The 14,850-nt window shown below is 38.1% G+C and overlaps 4 protein-coding genes across 4 annotated transcripts; 2 read left to right on the top strand and 2 right to left on the bottom strand.

The window, feature by feature from the left end:
• Positions 1-1,763: 1,763 nt before the first annotated feature.
• LOC145902758 (crystal protein-like) lies at positions 1,764-4,961 on the top strand. Its single transcript, XM_082990857.1, has 10 exons — positions 1,764-1,884; positions 1,941-2,152; positions 2,459-2,712; positions 2,828-2,966; positions 3,029-3,237; positions 3,692-3,836; positions 3,896-4,063; positions 4,205-4,357; positions 4,416-4,610; positions 4,782-4,961. The coding sequence occupies exons 1-10, from the start codon at positions 1,764-1,766 to the stop codon at positions 4,959-4,961; spliced, it is 1,776 nt and encodes a 591-aa protein (XP_082846983.1).
• Positions 4,962-5,833: 872 nt separating this feature from the next.
• Positions 5,834-7,592, bottom strand: LOC145902544 (riboflavin kinase-like). Its single transcript, XM_082990558.1, has 4 exons — positions 7,459-7,592; positions 7,186-7,337; positions 6,866-6,968; positions 5,834-6,656 (listed from the first exon to the last, which is right to left on the bottom strand). The coding sequence occupies exons 1-4, from the start codon at positions 7,556-7,558 to the stop codon at positions 6,463-6,465; spliced, it is 549 nt and encodes a 182-aa protein (XP_082846684.1). The 5' UTR covers positions 7,559-7,592; the 3' UTR covers positions 5,834-6,462.
• Positions 7,593-8,493: 901 nt separating this feature from the next.
• Positions 8,494-9,933, bottom strand: LOC145904021 (oxygen-dependent coproporphyrinogen-III oxidase, mitochondrial-like). Its single transcript, XM_082992233.1, has one exon. The coding sequence runs from the start codon at positions 9,870-9,872 to the stop codon at positions 8,670-8,672; it is 1,203 nt and encodes a 400-aa protein (XP_082848359.1). The 5' UTR covers positions 9,873-9,933; the 3' UTR covers positions 8,494-8,669.
• A 2,315-nt stretch (positions 9,934-12,248) lies between these two features.
• On the top strand, positions 12,249-14,670 carry LOC145904020 (NAD kinase-like). Its single transcript, XM_082992232.1, has 2 exons — positions 12,249-12,949; positions 13,021-14,670. Exons 1-2 carry the CDS (start codon positions 12,282-12,284, stop codon positions 13,616-13,618), a joined length of 1,266 nt encoding a protein of 421 aa, XP_082848358.1. The 5' UTR covers positions 12,249-12,281; the 3' UTR covers positions 13,619-14,670.
• Positions 14,671-14,850: the final 180 nt, after the last annotated feature.

Here is a 14,850-nt window from a genome sequence, read left to right as displayed (position 1 = left end):
TCGAAGGTCAAGGTTCGGTTCCGGTTCGGTCCCGGTACAGCACAATTGCATCAATGTGTCGGTGGTCGCAGTCACTGATCGAGCGATCCCTTTATTTAGTTATTTGAAGGCTTTGAGCGGTTGATCAGTGCTGAAGTTGCGTATTGAAGGATGTGCGTCGCATGCGATTACATGGCCTGAGTAAAACCGTACTAGCATTGAATGCACAACAAAGTTTAGGTGTTCAAACACAAAAAAAAATGTAACGAATCCATGCAAAAAGTGTGCGTTGTTGTTTAATCAATATTCTTGCAAATGCCGTTGGCAGATATTATGCGACCTTCAGTAAACACAGATGGCTTACTATATTTGCAAATTCCATGGGCTTACGACTTTATGGATGACTTCACTAAGACCGAAGTAGTCAGACATTGAGAGTTCATGGCGGTAATTTCGAGTGTTGGGCGGCCCCGACTGATGCATGTGGAACCGTTTGCAGCTGAATTTGGAAAAAGATTGTCTACGTGCCTCACCAAAAAAAGGAGAGGTTTTTGTTGTTGCCATAAGGTTTTTGATATGATTTGGAAGGCTGCTGTGGTCAGCGAGTTTGTTTCCTCCTGAATTATTGCTTTGTTATAAGATGGCGTTTCCTGGCGATTGGACATCCAGCCTGTTTAGTTTCGGGCAGAGGCAGTTTATTTACAATTAGATTAAGTTTGGTTTTCTGTTGGACTGTTGAGTTAAGTGTGTTTGCAATAACGACACTATAGACTTGTCCTATGTAGTTGTTTTGATATGAGTGTCGTATACCTGACTGTCTCGATGCGGGATTTTTACAAGCACTGTATTTATTTTCTTTGCGCTTTCTTTCATAATAAGTTGAACTGTTTTCCAATTTTGTGATCTTTCCAATAGATTTTTATAAGGTCTGATAAACAATTGTGAGCTGTGGAAAATGATGTCTAGTAGGATTTCAACTACTTCAACGTTTATGCCATTAAATATTAATAAAAGTGAGATATTCGACACAAGTGTCTTCACGAACAAGGATGTAAATGATAAAATTGTGAACTAATGGTTTGTATTTTGAAGATAAAACGCGATTCGCATTCCTCGAGGTAGATACAAATCGCGAAATGAGGTAAAGATCCACGTTATTTTGTTGCAAGTAAACCTGTTTCACATCACTCGACGGGCCCAAATCAGCTTCAGTGGAAAGGAGACCTATCGCGAATAGATACTAAGCGTAGGGATCTCTGTGAACCGCACAATTGTATCAATATGTCGGCTGTCGCAACCACTGATGTTTGCCGTTGAATTTAGAAATAGATTTTCTACGAGCATCACCGGAAAAAGAAGAGTTGGTGTATACGGTTTTTGTTGCGATGTAGAAGACTGCTGTTGTCACCGAGGATTGTTTCCTCCTGTAATTGCTGCATTGTTATAGGATGGCGTTTCCTGGCACTTGGGCATCTGCTGGCTTGTTTAGTTTCGTGCAGAGGCAGTTTATTTTCAGTTGAATAATAATGAAGAGTTGAAAAATGTTGGAGCTAATCACTTTAAATATGAAAGCCGAATTTAATATGCTATTAATCATTTCAAGTTAAATAGACGTTTCCCACACGAACTGCGTTCATCATCAGTACTATAGATTCAATATTTTTTTATACTAACATCATGTTTTGTGCGGCGACAGTGTAATGGTCAACATTGGAAGCAATTTTCACAGAATTGCAATTCTGTTTCAGGTGATAAGTAGTAGGCACCTGAAGTTTTTTAGTACAATGAAAAACCCGAAAATCTTGGTTGGTATTGCATTGTGGGGACTCGTTGCAACCCTGGCAGATGGGCTTCCTACCTCGTTGCTTTTACCCGAGAAACAAGGCACTGATGTGGTTGTAGCAAGTAAGTTTAAATAAATAAAACATTCCGAATCGTTTATATATTGGCCTTTTTTGTAGCAAACGAAGGTTCATTGGTTGGATTCAAGTCGAAAGAAGCAGGTATTTTTTGGGGTATCCCGTTTAGTCAGCCTCCAACTGGAGAGTATAGATGGAAGAATCCCAGAAACCCAATTCCCTATGAAGAGAAGTTTTGGGATGCAAGATACAAACGACCTGGGTGTCCACAAACATGTTACCAACAAGCTGCTAATTATTCTTGTCCACATAAGGTTGGAAAATCAGTGTGGTTACAATTTAACGTGTAAACTATAGAGACCACACTTGGTTTTAGATGTAAGTTAATTTAAAATCATGCAAAAAAAAGTTTACATAAGTGACGCTACGCCCAAATGTTTATATTTAAATAGATACTAAGGATTCGTTTTTTTGGTTTATAAAACTTTATAGCAATTTGGAAATCAATACTATTTCCCAAATTATGTATAAGACTTGCATAATATTGTGTTGGCTTGATTTCTCATCTCTTCAATGTATAGTTTGCACAGAATTGCAATCAAAGTAATATTTTATTGTAGACTGACGAGGACTGCTTATATCTGAATGTTTTCATTCCCGAAAAGTTATTGGCATACGTGGAAGCTGATGCGGTTTTGAATCACGAGCATTTTAAGATAGCTCCTCAGTATTTGGATGGTAGACACAAAAAACTGCCTGTTCTTGTATGGTTTCATGGTGGAAACTTTGTAATCGGAGCCGGTTCGTGCACTTTATATGATGGTCGCAAAATGGCCAGTTTGGGTGATGTTATTGTAGTCACAACAAATTATAGGTAAGTTATGTATGTGATTCATATAGTTTTTTTCCTGCACACAAAATTTTTTGGTGACGTTTGTATCATATATTTTGCAACGAAATAACAACACCATTACCACTGTTCTGTGTAGACTTGCACATTTGGGATTTTTGGTGCAAGGAAATAGTTCAACAAATGACGGAAAAGGTAATTTCGGAATCTGGGACCAAATAAAGGCTATGGAATGGGTAAAAAACAACATCGCGAATTTTGGTGGCGATGCTTCAAAGGTGCTGTTTAAAAACCAGAAACTATTTGTGCACATTTTACCAAAGTTTCGATAACTTTGCAGGTGACCTTATTTGGTCAAAGTGCTGGTGCGGAATCAGTTGGCGTTCATTTGGGTTCAAAGTACAGCGATCCCTTATTTCATCAAGCTATTATGCAGAGCAATCCGTTTGGTTTGCCATTTCGGGACATGAAAGATGCTCAAGAGTTTGGTAGTAACTTTGCGAAAGCATGCAACTGCAACGAAAATGACATGAGTTGCTTGCGATCAAAGTAAGCAAAAACTGAAAACCCAATAAACCCCCTTCTTAATATTTTTTAGGCTTTTGCACCATATTTGTAAATTTAAGGGTGCGAATTGGGGCGCTGAGACTACTGAAATCAAATATTCCAGTTAACCAGTATTCCTAATTTAATAATCTGTTCTTTTGACACATTAAAAACGTAATTTTATTAACCGACGTTTCGCCTGTTATCCAACAAGGCTTCCTCAGGGTCTTGTAGCTCAGTTGGTAGAGCGTTGGGCTTGGTTAGCCCATGGTCGTGAGTTCAAACCTCACCAGGACCTTGGTTTTTCAAATCTTGCTCCAACTTGTCAGGAAAAAGTGGCTGATCCAGCTAGGCTGCAATGCCTGGGCTGCCAAGCCTGCAAATCTCATGATCGCGATACGTCAGCTGTGAAGCGATCGTGCCAATCAAATATTACTGCGTTATGCGACATTTTTAGAACTTTATTGGAATTAGAAAAGGCTTTCAAGGAAACTACTTCAGTAGTGACTGATCCTTCCAAAATTATGTTGATATTTCAACCTTGGAGTCCTGTAATTGACGGAGACTTACTTCTACAGCAGCCAATCGACATGTTTATGAAAGTACTTTAGCGTATTGGTAAAGTTTACAAACATAAAGCACTGCTTTCAAATTACTGCAGGGATCAGCACAAAAAAAACCTATGATTTTGGGATCAACTGTCGATGAAGGAATGATTTTTGTTGCCCTAGCTCTTCGTCAAAAAATAAGCAACTTGGCATACACAGCATTAGTCATGGCTGCGTTTAAGCGTGATGGGCGGGAAATATTGAAGATGTATCCTCCTATGGTAAACGAATTCAAAATTTTGCTCTGTGGATGAAGCTTGCATCAGCTAAAATTAATTTTATTTGCTGACCAACTGCCGCAAAGCGTTTACAGGCATTATTGTAGTTCAATTCACTTACATCAACTGTTTATTTTTTTACAGTGTGTTGAAAACGACATAAATTGCGATAATAGAGTGCTATTTAACAAATTAGCTACTGAAGGATTGTTTATTTGTCCACAAAGAATTGCCGCCAACGCATCGGATGGGACTGACCAATGGTGGTACATATTTAACCAAACCTGGTCGTTTAAGGTAATTCCAATTGTTTACGTTGCAAGAAAAATATTAATAGCCTACTGTTTTGATTTAGGAAGTGTGGGAGCAACCACTCTGTTATGATCGTGTTTGTCATGCCGCCGAACTGGCGTACCTCTTTAATGTTGAAGAGTTGGTAACGTATACTTTCACTCAAAATGAAATAACTTTTGGTCATCGACTGATTTGGTACTGGAGCAACTTCGCCAAATATGGAAACCCTAACGGCCCTGCAGAGGGAAACACAAAGGTAGACTTGTTACATCACTGGCATGATTGCTTTAGAAATGTGTCCTTTCAAAACTCATTCCGTAAAAACCTGCGTAAGTAGTTTGCCGCTGAGAAATGGTCAGTTAGCATGAAACACTAAATTTTTTGTAGGCCTGTTAGTTATAACATCGCATTTTCAATTGTTTTCCAGACATTACGTACCGAAGGTGCCGCAGTAAATGCACGTAACTGGAAATTTTTTAATGACCCGACCACAAAACAACATTATACCGCTCTTACACTGCAAGCTGAGGAGGATTTTCTAGTGAATGATCCGTACAAAGAGATCTGTGATTTTTGGGACAATTTGGATGCATATGCGGATCATTGATAGTGTGCAAAATGTTTGACAATACACAAACATTAAATAAAAATGGTACATGTTGCAATTACCAATATATACAAAACATAATCGTTATAACGCGCAACTAAGTACGCTGTCTCTTCCCGAATATTTATCGTTAGTTATTGTAGCCTTCGTCCACTCTTACGTATGTTTGTTGTATGTCACTTTTTCGTTACCAATTAAAACTGACGTAAAATGTAATTGTTACGTCACAAACACGAGTTTGTACTCTTAAAATAGGGTTAGTATTTCGTCCTTAAAAAGCTTACTATGTGTGTCAAGTTGATAGCAGGCATCACATTAGCAATTTAGGTGAAGAAACTTTAAGGTTCCCCCTCTGGCTACACTATGGTATTGGATTTTTCTGACTTTTTTGGGTGCTTTGACAGCAAAAATAACACTGTGGACGTGCTGTTCTACGGACAAGCAGTTTGGTAAACAGTAATGAGCAATTTATGTAGGCCTACTGTTGTCGCAAACATATTAGGGGCTGTTTTAAAATGAATATAACATGCGGGAAAAACGCCCCATGCCTTCTGCATTCTATGTTCGATCTGCGTTCCAATCGTTCGAGGACTCGGGTCGGAAACAAACAGCTGTTAATATTCATGATACGGGAAACAAAAAGCCGATGTTAATAAATGCAGGTTTCCTACACCAAACGTCACATGGTATCATGAATGATTGAGAAATAGGGAGGTAGTTATTCAATTTACCACGTTGTTATTCAATCATTTAATGTGCGGTATATGGTTTGACGTGGGATAACGCTTTTTCCACTGCCACGCTAAATATGTTGGCTCCACTGCATTTTTACTACCCCGGCACTGATATGCAACATATACAGCAAACCCAAAAAATGTAATACACAATTTAATGACAAAACCTCATTAATGTTTAAAAATTTCAAATGATACCCCACATTGGTGATATCAAAATAAAAACATTGCAACATTATTAACTGTTATGGAATGCCACTAACAGCAGTTATCACAATAACTTATATTTAATTTTCTACAGTGCATAACAGATATGGAACATTTCCTAACACAAAATTATTGGAACAGTAGATTCAAATCTTGGACAGATAAACATGTTTATAAACCAGTTCAAAAAACATCATAACAACTTGTTGTTGTACAGAGTAAACGGGTGCACCAAAACGAGCTAAGTTTTTCTTTAGTTTGACGTAAGGGTAGGTACTAGTCTTTAACAAAACAAAAGACACTAGGATATATAATATATTAAATAAAACACAGGTTTTTCAAAAATGAACAAATAAAGATTAGTAGTTGTGGTTAGTACGGTTTTTCAGATGCTAGATGGAAAATAACAAAAAATACATTACTGTTGTATCACATTTTACAGTTTACTGCAATAAAACAAAAAAAACATTTTCGCCAGTATATCAATTTAAAGATGGGTTGTCGCATTGCATAGGAAATGAGGTTGTTCAATACAAAACAGCCTTGTCGTTAATGTGTTATTAACTCTTTGTTTGAGATTCACCATTTATCCCATTGTTAATGTTATTATCACAAACAGATTTCTTGGATAGATTTTTGACTTGGTTGTTGCAATTGTCAAAAAAATTGTTTTTTGCAAAGACCACCATTTCCTGTTTGTCCAGTTCGCCTGATGCAATATTAATGTCATTACGTATTGCACCAATCAGGCTTTCTGCAAAAGCAAAAAATACACTTGTGAAACTGTGTTTGACACGAGGATATTCATATTAACATTTTGCAAATGTTAAGTTTCCACCTGTGTCACGCACAACAGGTGGCGTTGAAAAAAGGTCAATTTTGGAATGAAAATATTGAATGTAATCTATGTTGTTTACACACTACTTATGTATATATATAAGTCATGATAAAGTTGAAGTTTACCTAATGATTTGAAGTTTTCTTCTGGACGGATATATCCTAATATAACCAATTTTAATACGGAACCATAGAAATCCGAACCATATTCATGCATGATGTGTGTCTCCTAAAATAAGCAAGCTGAGGGTTTAATTACAAATCTCAAGGCATTGCTAGGACTGTCAACAATTTTTGGTGATCTGGGACTCTGTTTGACATTGTCTTCACAGCATTTACATTAATTTGTTAAAAGGTAACACATTTCTACGAACCTAATGGGCTTTGAATTATTATTATGATTACTCAAACAATGTCGAGTTTTTGAGTTGAATTAAAAGGTTTACCATGGATTTTTTTGTGTTTTTGTAAAATGGGTTCCAGCCTACACTCATGACCATTTTGTGTACGTTCCCGCTTTCAACTTGTGCCCATCCAAAATAGATACCAGTTTGCATATCAGTTGGCAACTTGTCCACAACTGACTCAGGGAAGTTTGCTGAAAAACACAATAGTCTTATTTAGTGAACACAGTGTATATGTTTTACAAACACACATGTCCGACTGTTTAAATTTTAACAACTATTTACTGGCCACACAACAAATATGTGCCTACCAACCTGTGGGAATTCCCAACTCTTTACTACCTCTACCAAATCCTTTCACCACAGTGCCTTGGCAGAAATAGGGCAGGCAGTTCATGATTTTTTCGAATTTCATTATTCTCTAAACATTAAGTTAAATCTATATACCTGCAAGAAGACAAAACAGAGGTAAGCAACAACTTCCAAGGTCTATTGTAAAGGCATATTATTGTAAATGGCAACGCCATTGTGGTTTCTCGAACTTTCCAATACTACACCGACATCATTTTTGATTACTCAACTGAATTTTCTTAGATTTTAACAGAGGCTATTTCAACTTCTGCTCTGCGCTATTGACCTAAAATTAACACCTCATTTACGAAGCCCAAGCTATCGAGGTCAATTTGCCTGCGAGTGTGACGCAACACCAGCAAACATTTGTGCCATTCATACGTCATTGTTTGGTGCGTAAGTGTGAGGTCGTGGTTTTGCGCCGTTCACGACACACTTCGTGCGCTTTGTTATCAAGAGTGTCATCGCACGATGACAAACATCTTTTTCCCGCTGAAACCTTTTTTCCTTTTTGTTCAACGCATTTCTGCGACTGGAAGCTGTGGCCAACATATTTTATAAAGCAGCAAATAACTTTGTGCTTACGACTGTCAAAGGCAAACAGTTATTACGTTGGGACTTTGCAAAATTCCTTCCACCTAACTTTTGTTTCTTTATTACTCACACAGTTGTGCTAAAAACCTGCAATTTGATATTTTACCTTGTACAATAATGTAACTGGTTGCCTAATTTTGGCAGAATACAGACCTCGAATTGGCATTGTATTTTCTGTATGCAGAAACTGATGATTTCTAAGCAGGCAAAATAAATTTTCTATTGTATGCAATTAAGAAACCACTGGATCCAAATCTAAAACATTGTGTTTAATGTAACTTAGCTACAGCCTGAAAAAGTTCAGCTGTTATTATGGGACTATCATAACTCTGACACCAGACACCAACCTAAAAACAGGCATATTTAAGTATAATGTTTTTTCTAATTTACATGGAAGCAGTTGAGTTTGTAATAAACAGCATCTATTATGTTTTTTTGTTGTTTCAAAAAACAAACAAACTGCATGAAAAGGAATGTACTGCTTCAAACCATGAGAGTAAGAATGATTGGCAATTTGAATGGAAAATCATTTGCAAACACTGCATCACATGCAATTGTTAAGCAGTTTTGTTCCTGAATTGTTAAACCCAGTCCCTGGGGTTTTTTAAAACATGTAGCATGTTGTTCTCAGCAGATCCCAGTTTTGGCAAATGCATATATTCCCATCGTGCAGTCAAAGGCAGCGACATCAAAACGCTCTCAATGCGAGCCCCTGGGGTTTGAAACCCAAACTTTGTGCCACGGTCATACACCAGATTAAACTCAACATACCTCCCTCTTCTTAATTGCTGCCAATGTTTTTGTTCAGGTGTAAAAGGCTTATTCTTGTTTTTAGTTATGATTGGCACATAACATGGCACAATGGCATTGGCACAGGATTTCACGAAATCAAGCACTTCTGGTGCACTTGGCTGATCCATATCATCAAAAAAAATTCCACCTATTCCTCGGCATTCACCCCTAATTGGTATGTAAAAGTACTTGTCACACCATTTTTTGTACTTGGGGTAAAGTTCAACACCATGGGCATCACAGGCAGACTTTAATTCTCTGTGGAAATGTTTTGCATCCAGCTCATCCAAATACATGGGTGTCAGGTCTGTTCCACCTCCAAACCACCATGATTTTGTACCGTTTGCACTGGTCACTTCAAAGTAGCGATAGTTGAAGTGTATAGTGGGACAGTGCGGATTAGTGGGATGAATTACTGAGCTTACACCCATTGCTATATATGGCAAGCTCCCGTCAGCTTTTCTCTCAAAGTCTTTGCCACGAGCACGCATCTGTTTTTCTGCACCCTCAGACAAATTCCCATAAACCACAGATACGTTCACTCCAGCTTTTTCAAACACCTTACCGTCTTGCAGCACACACGTAACACCACCGCCAGTTTTGGATTCTTTACTCCATGTGTCAACAATGAACTTTTGGCCATCTTCCAAAGCCTCAATTGCTTTACACACTTTTGCCTGTGTTTCCATTATTAAAAGCTCCATTTTGGTCGCAATGCTTTCAGAATTTTTGCTCAGTGTGGATAAGTGAGTAACTGGAGGTGCCATAAAACTTGTGATGTCTGGTATTTTGGGTATGTATTGAGCTTCTTTGGATGAGTGCTCAAAGCAGTGTGTTGGTTTAAGCAAAGTTCTTGGAAAATCCACTTGTTTGGAGCCCACATACTTCATGCAAAGACAAGTACCAGCGAAGCCAGCTGCTGCAGCTGACACTATTTTGGTTTTTGAAATAAAAACTTTCCCAAATCTTGAGGCCATTATAAAAGCTAGCATACACTCGTCAAATAGTACAAACAATCTAAGAAGTAAAAAGGAGGTCACAAATATTTCTGCCCATAATTGTTTTAACAAATTCTACCTTTACGAAGCAAGTAAAACCACAAAAATGAACACTACAGAAAAAAAATAAAAAAGTCAAATCATTGTTCCATTTTACAAGAAAAGTCTGTAGTACAAAAAAAAGAACATTGGGACGAACAAACGTTGTACGTGACCTACTGCATGACTCATCACAAAACAAATTAAAACCAGCGATCCGGAACAAAATGTTCGAGGAAGGGAAATACCCACTACTGTCTGGTAGAAATCTTACTATCTGGTAGAAGTAAAAATATTTATTTTTGGTAAAATTTATTGTGCAATTAAACTTTTAGATTTGCAACATCATAAAAGTTAAGATAGCATGATGTGTCTTCTCGTCGTAAGAAAGTTGTGGAACAAGATTTTAGCACGTGTGTCCTGTATGAGCTGCGCGGAACAATTTGTACATTTTTATTTCAAACACTTTAAATACTTAAACTAATCGGAATGCTTAAGATAAGATGCTGGTTGAAAAACATACGCCTAGATTTTATTCAACTTGTAATATCTAATGGCCAATGTCAACCTCGTGACTGGTAACTGTAAAGTTAATGTGGGGGATCATGAATTAAAGTATTGAACTATACGGATAAACTGTCTATACACCTCAAGAGTAATTAAAGTAATAAAGCCACAAAACTACGGTGTCGTTATTATGACTGTAAACCACCGATAAAGTTTGGTTCAAGGATGAACGGAAGCTTATAGTGATCGAGCTGACACGGAAATCGCACGAACAAATGTCTAAAGCCCCTTTTGTAGTGCACAAACTCTGGAAAATGCATGCAAAATTTATGGCACAAAAAACACAGTAAATAACAACTACTATGATCGCCTCAGCTCGCGGGCTTTTTCAGCCCTTGCCCTAATTTTAATGGGCATTTCTTTGAGCGGATCAATTTTGAGACTAAATTTTAATTACAATTTTTTTGCCACCATGAGATTTGTTTTCGTGTGGATGTCCTATTCATGCTTCGTGGAATACCAGTAGGCTATAGATCGAAATATAGTCGACCGCTAAAGAGGAAGTTTCGTTCAACTACCAAAGCATGAAAGTGAAAGTGGAAAAAGTCAACAAAGTTTAAGGATTTCAAAGAAATGAAAATGCCATGGGAAGTGCGTTCGTGGAACAACACTTAATGGCACATTCCAGTCTTAGGCATGATAACGCTTGAATGCACTTTGACAACAGAGAACAAATAACCTTTTGGGGCCGTAACAGCTACCTTCACGAGCAAGGCGAAGATTTTTTATGCCAGCAACTTCATTTATTGTTCGTTTGAAATGCAGCGTGACAGACATAAATTTCTTGCCAAATTTACCAGTTCGTGGAACGACAGTTTAACTGTCATCTTGTTTAACGGCTTGTCTTGAGGCGTGTTTGTGAAAGGGATTTGCGCGCGCGCAGACAATCACGAATATCCGTTGCAGTTGGAAATAGCAATTTGCCAAAACAGGATCTGCAACAGAGTGGCACAAGCTGTCACTTGCACACAGCTTTGAACTGGCTTGAGATTACAACAGAACAGAGGGTAATTAATTGCAGACCATGCATTGCACGCAAATAATAAGCCGGACGCTTATCATGTCATAAAACGCTTGCGGTGTACGCATGCCTTGAGCATCGTTAACTGTGAACATGGTTGATGTCAGCAAAAACTGTGTAGCGTTGCAAAGCCCCAGGGGCGTTCACGCTCCCCTCCAAAGAATGTTTTGTGTTCTGTTCGGAAGAATACGAGTCAACACGACAATTTGCTCACAGCAAAACACAGTGATATAGTGATTAGGACTAAATGGCTGAAGCATAGATGTGGAAAATATCATTACGTAAATGTGAGTGGTAGTTCAAAACGTTTCTATAGGTCGTTGTATTGGGTTGTCCTCTGCTTGGTCGTTGTGTAGGCGATGAGAGTTAGTTGCTCCCAACAAGCAGCCTTGAAGGAAGGTATGGGTAACACTATTGGTGGAAAAACACCATCACTCAAAAGTGGGTTTGAAGGAAGAGGTATTATGTAATATGTGGCATGACGTGCATTTCCAGTTACAAAGCTGTTTTCCATTAGTCATCATCATGATAAACGCGTTCAGCGCATGCATAGGTTTTCCGCAGGTGTCGATCATTACATCCAGTGTGCTGCATGTGTTAACAGTGCGGCAAGCGATATTCGCGTGTTTGTCATGTTGCCGCAAGCACCACCTGCATCGTTTGATAAAGAAAACGCGATACCCACTGTGTTGTTAGCCTATGGCCATAGCCAAGCTTTACTAGACGTATGTTCTTAGTTTCAGGAATGGTGTATCATAAAAAATTCACTAGGGAGTATGACTGAAGGCGCAAAAACCGGCTCACCAACTGCGATGTTGAACTCGAAGGAACGTGGACAAGGAAGTGAAAGTCGTGACACCGTAAAGAAGTTGCAGAAACCAAGACCTTTGAATAAACCACTCAAGAGAGGCAGGTCATTAATTGGCCCATCACCTGATTGTAGGTTTGGCCCAAAAGCACTGACCACAGAGCATGTGAGTGAACAGTATGAAATCGATCCATATGACCAGAAGCTAAAATGGTCTAAGCCACCTGAAACCGTGTTGGTCATAAAGAAAATAGAATCTGATGTGAACAAATATTTCAAAAACCTTGTCACCTGGCTCGTTGTGGAAAAACATCTCAAAGTGTTTGTTGAAGAAAAGGTGCTGCAAAATGTCCCTTTAAAAAGTGACAGTTCCTTTGCTGCGATTCACAAACAACTAAAAACATCATTTGGCACTGACCAAATTGACTTGGTAGTTTGCCTCGGAGGCGATGGAACCCTTTTGTATGCGGCTTCATTGTTTCAGAAGAGTATGCCCCCGGTTGTGGCCTTTTCTTTGGGGTCACTAGGCTTTCTGACTGCCCACAAGTTTGAAAACTATCGTGACACTATTAATAGTGTGTTGGCTGGTAGCACTATTCTTATGTTGCGTAGTCGTCTCCGCTGTGAAGTTCAAAGGTTTGTTGTAGTAACTGGAAATGAATTTCTGATTAGCTAAAAAATTTTAAAATTGAAATCTTCTTTTGCAGGGGCAAGAAAAAGGAGATAAACGGAGTGTGTGAAGATGGAGATCGAACTGTAGATGTAAATGCAAACACTGGCAACTCAAGCAGGGATGCAGGTTGCTCATACCTAGTTCTAAATGAGATGGTGGTGGACAGAGGAAGCAGTCATTTCCTTTGCAACATCGACTTGTATTTAGAAGGTCGACGCATAACATCAGTACAGGGAGATGGACTCATCATCTCCACTCCAACTGGAAGCACTGCATATGCTGTTGCAGCTGGTGCCTCAGTAGTGCACCCAAATGTGCCTTCCATCATGATAACGCCTATTTGTCCACATTCTTTGTCATTTCGGCCTATAATTGTGCCACCTGGTGCTGAGTTAAAATTAACAGTGTCTGCTAGTGCTCGTGGAACAGCCGCTGTGTGCTTTGATGGTCGTCACAGTGTCACAATAAGGAAAGGTGACTTTGTTTCTGTTCGAACCTCTGTGCACCCAATGCCTTGTGTATGCAAAGACAATCCCTTTGATGATTGGTTCACTTCGCTCAGTGAATGTTTGCACTGGAATTCAAGACAAGAACAGAAGCATTTTGTTGCAGAAGAGACAGAAAGTGATTAGACCGGCAAAGTATATTATATGGATGGGACAGTTTTAATGGTAAAAAAGTTTGTATTGAAGTTACTGTTGACTTATTGCATTTAGTTGTAAATTTCCTGCGCTGTCTATTACAAAGTACCTGTACAGCTACATGAAGGTGATGCAGTATTTTTAAACATTCTTAATGTAACTTTTTCTGCCCAACTCCATTGAGCGAATTCACATAAGTTTGTCACTGTTTCCCACTTCAGGAAAAAACACCTAAAGCCCTACAAAGTTGAATTTATAAATTTTACTGCATTTTACAATCTTATGTTTTACTGAAATGCCTAATTTTCACTTTCTGCCTTGTTCTTTTTTCTGCAATTGCATAAATGTTGCTATAGTTTATATTGATGGTAATTGCTAACACGCTTGCGATGCATTAGTTTTTATTACTTTGTGATCGGTACGTCTTAAAAATTTGTTAGTGGTCTGGCAAGAGGTTAAACTGTCAGACCTAATATTATGTGTGAACATGTGGAATATTGCTGCTTTAAATTGATTAAAAACACTACTCTGATGTTTTCATGCAATGCCAGTGACCAATTTATGAAACATGTTTACCATATTTTTTGTGCATTATGCAATTTGTGTTGCATGTTACGAAAGATATAAAAAAATAGTATTGCACTCGTTTTTGAAATACCTGCATTTTTGAAGTGTTTTAGCATTTATATCAATATTCTAAAATTGAAATCGTCATTTTTCTGCTTGTGCTTTCTCTTGGTATGAATAAGCTCTTTGTTCCAACATCTCATCTTGCATTTTACACATTTTTAATGTAAAAGGAATCTGTGAAGTGAAGTCTTCTTAATGTGCTTTAATATTCTTCCAGTCTTTAACTTGTTACATAACTGCCAACCTAGATTTGGGCCACTATGAAGCTTTTATAGCGTAAATTAATTTATTCCAGGGTATAAGGTTTATCGTATATTAACACTTGACCCGATTTCTTCTAACACAGAATGCATTTCTTCCAACATGTTGTGGGTTCGTTTTGTATACAATGCAAACAATGACTAGGACTTATTGTCGATTTGGTCAGACTACACTATGGTGGTAATGATGTTTGCATTTTGACTTGCAATCCGCTTTGGATTACCTTCTAATTTAATGAATTTTGTCACTACTCTTTTGAAAGACTGAATACAAACATACTATGATGAATTGTGGTGTTCTTGTAAGGACAATAGCATGTTTGGCATTTAAAA

Source organism: Ascidia mentula, chromosome 5 (assembly GCF_947561715.1).
Source record: "Ascidia mentula chromosome 5, kaAscMent1.1, whole genome shotgun sequence".
NCBI lineage: Eukaryota > Metazoa > Chordata > Ascidiacea > Phlebobranchia > Ascidiidae > Ascidia > Ascidia mentula.
This window is presented reverse-complemented; position numbering and strand designations above follow the sequence as displayed.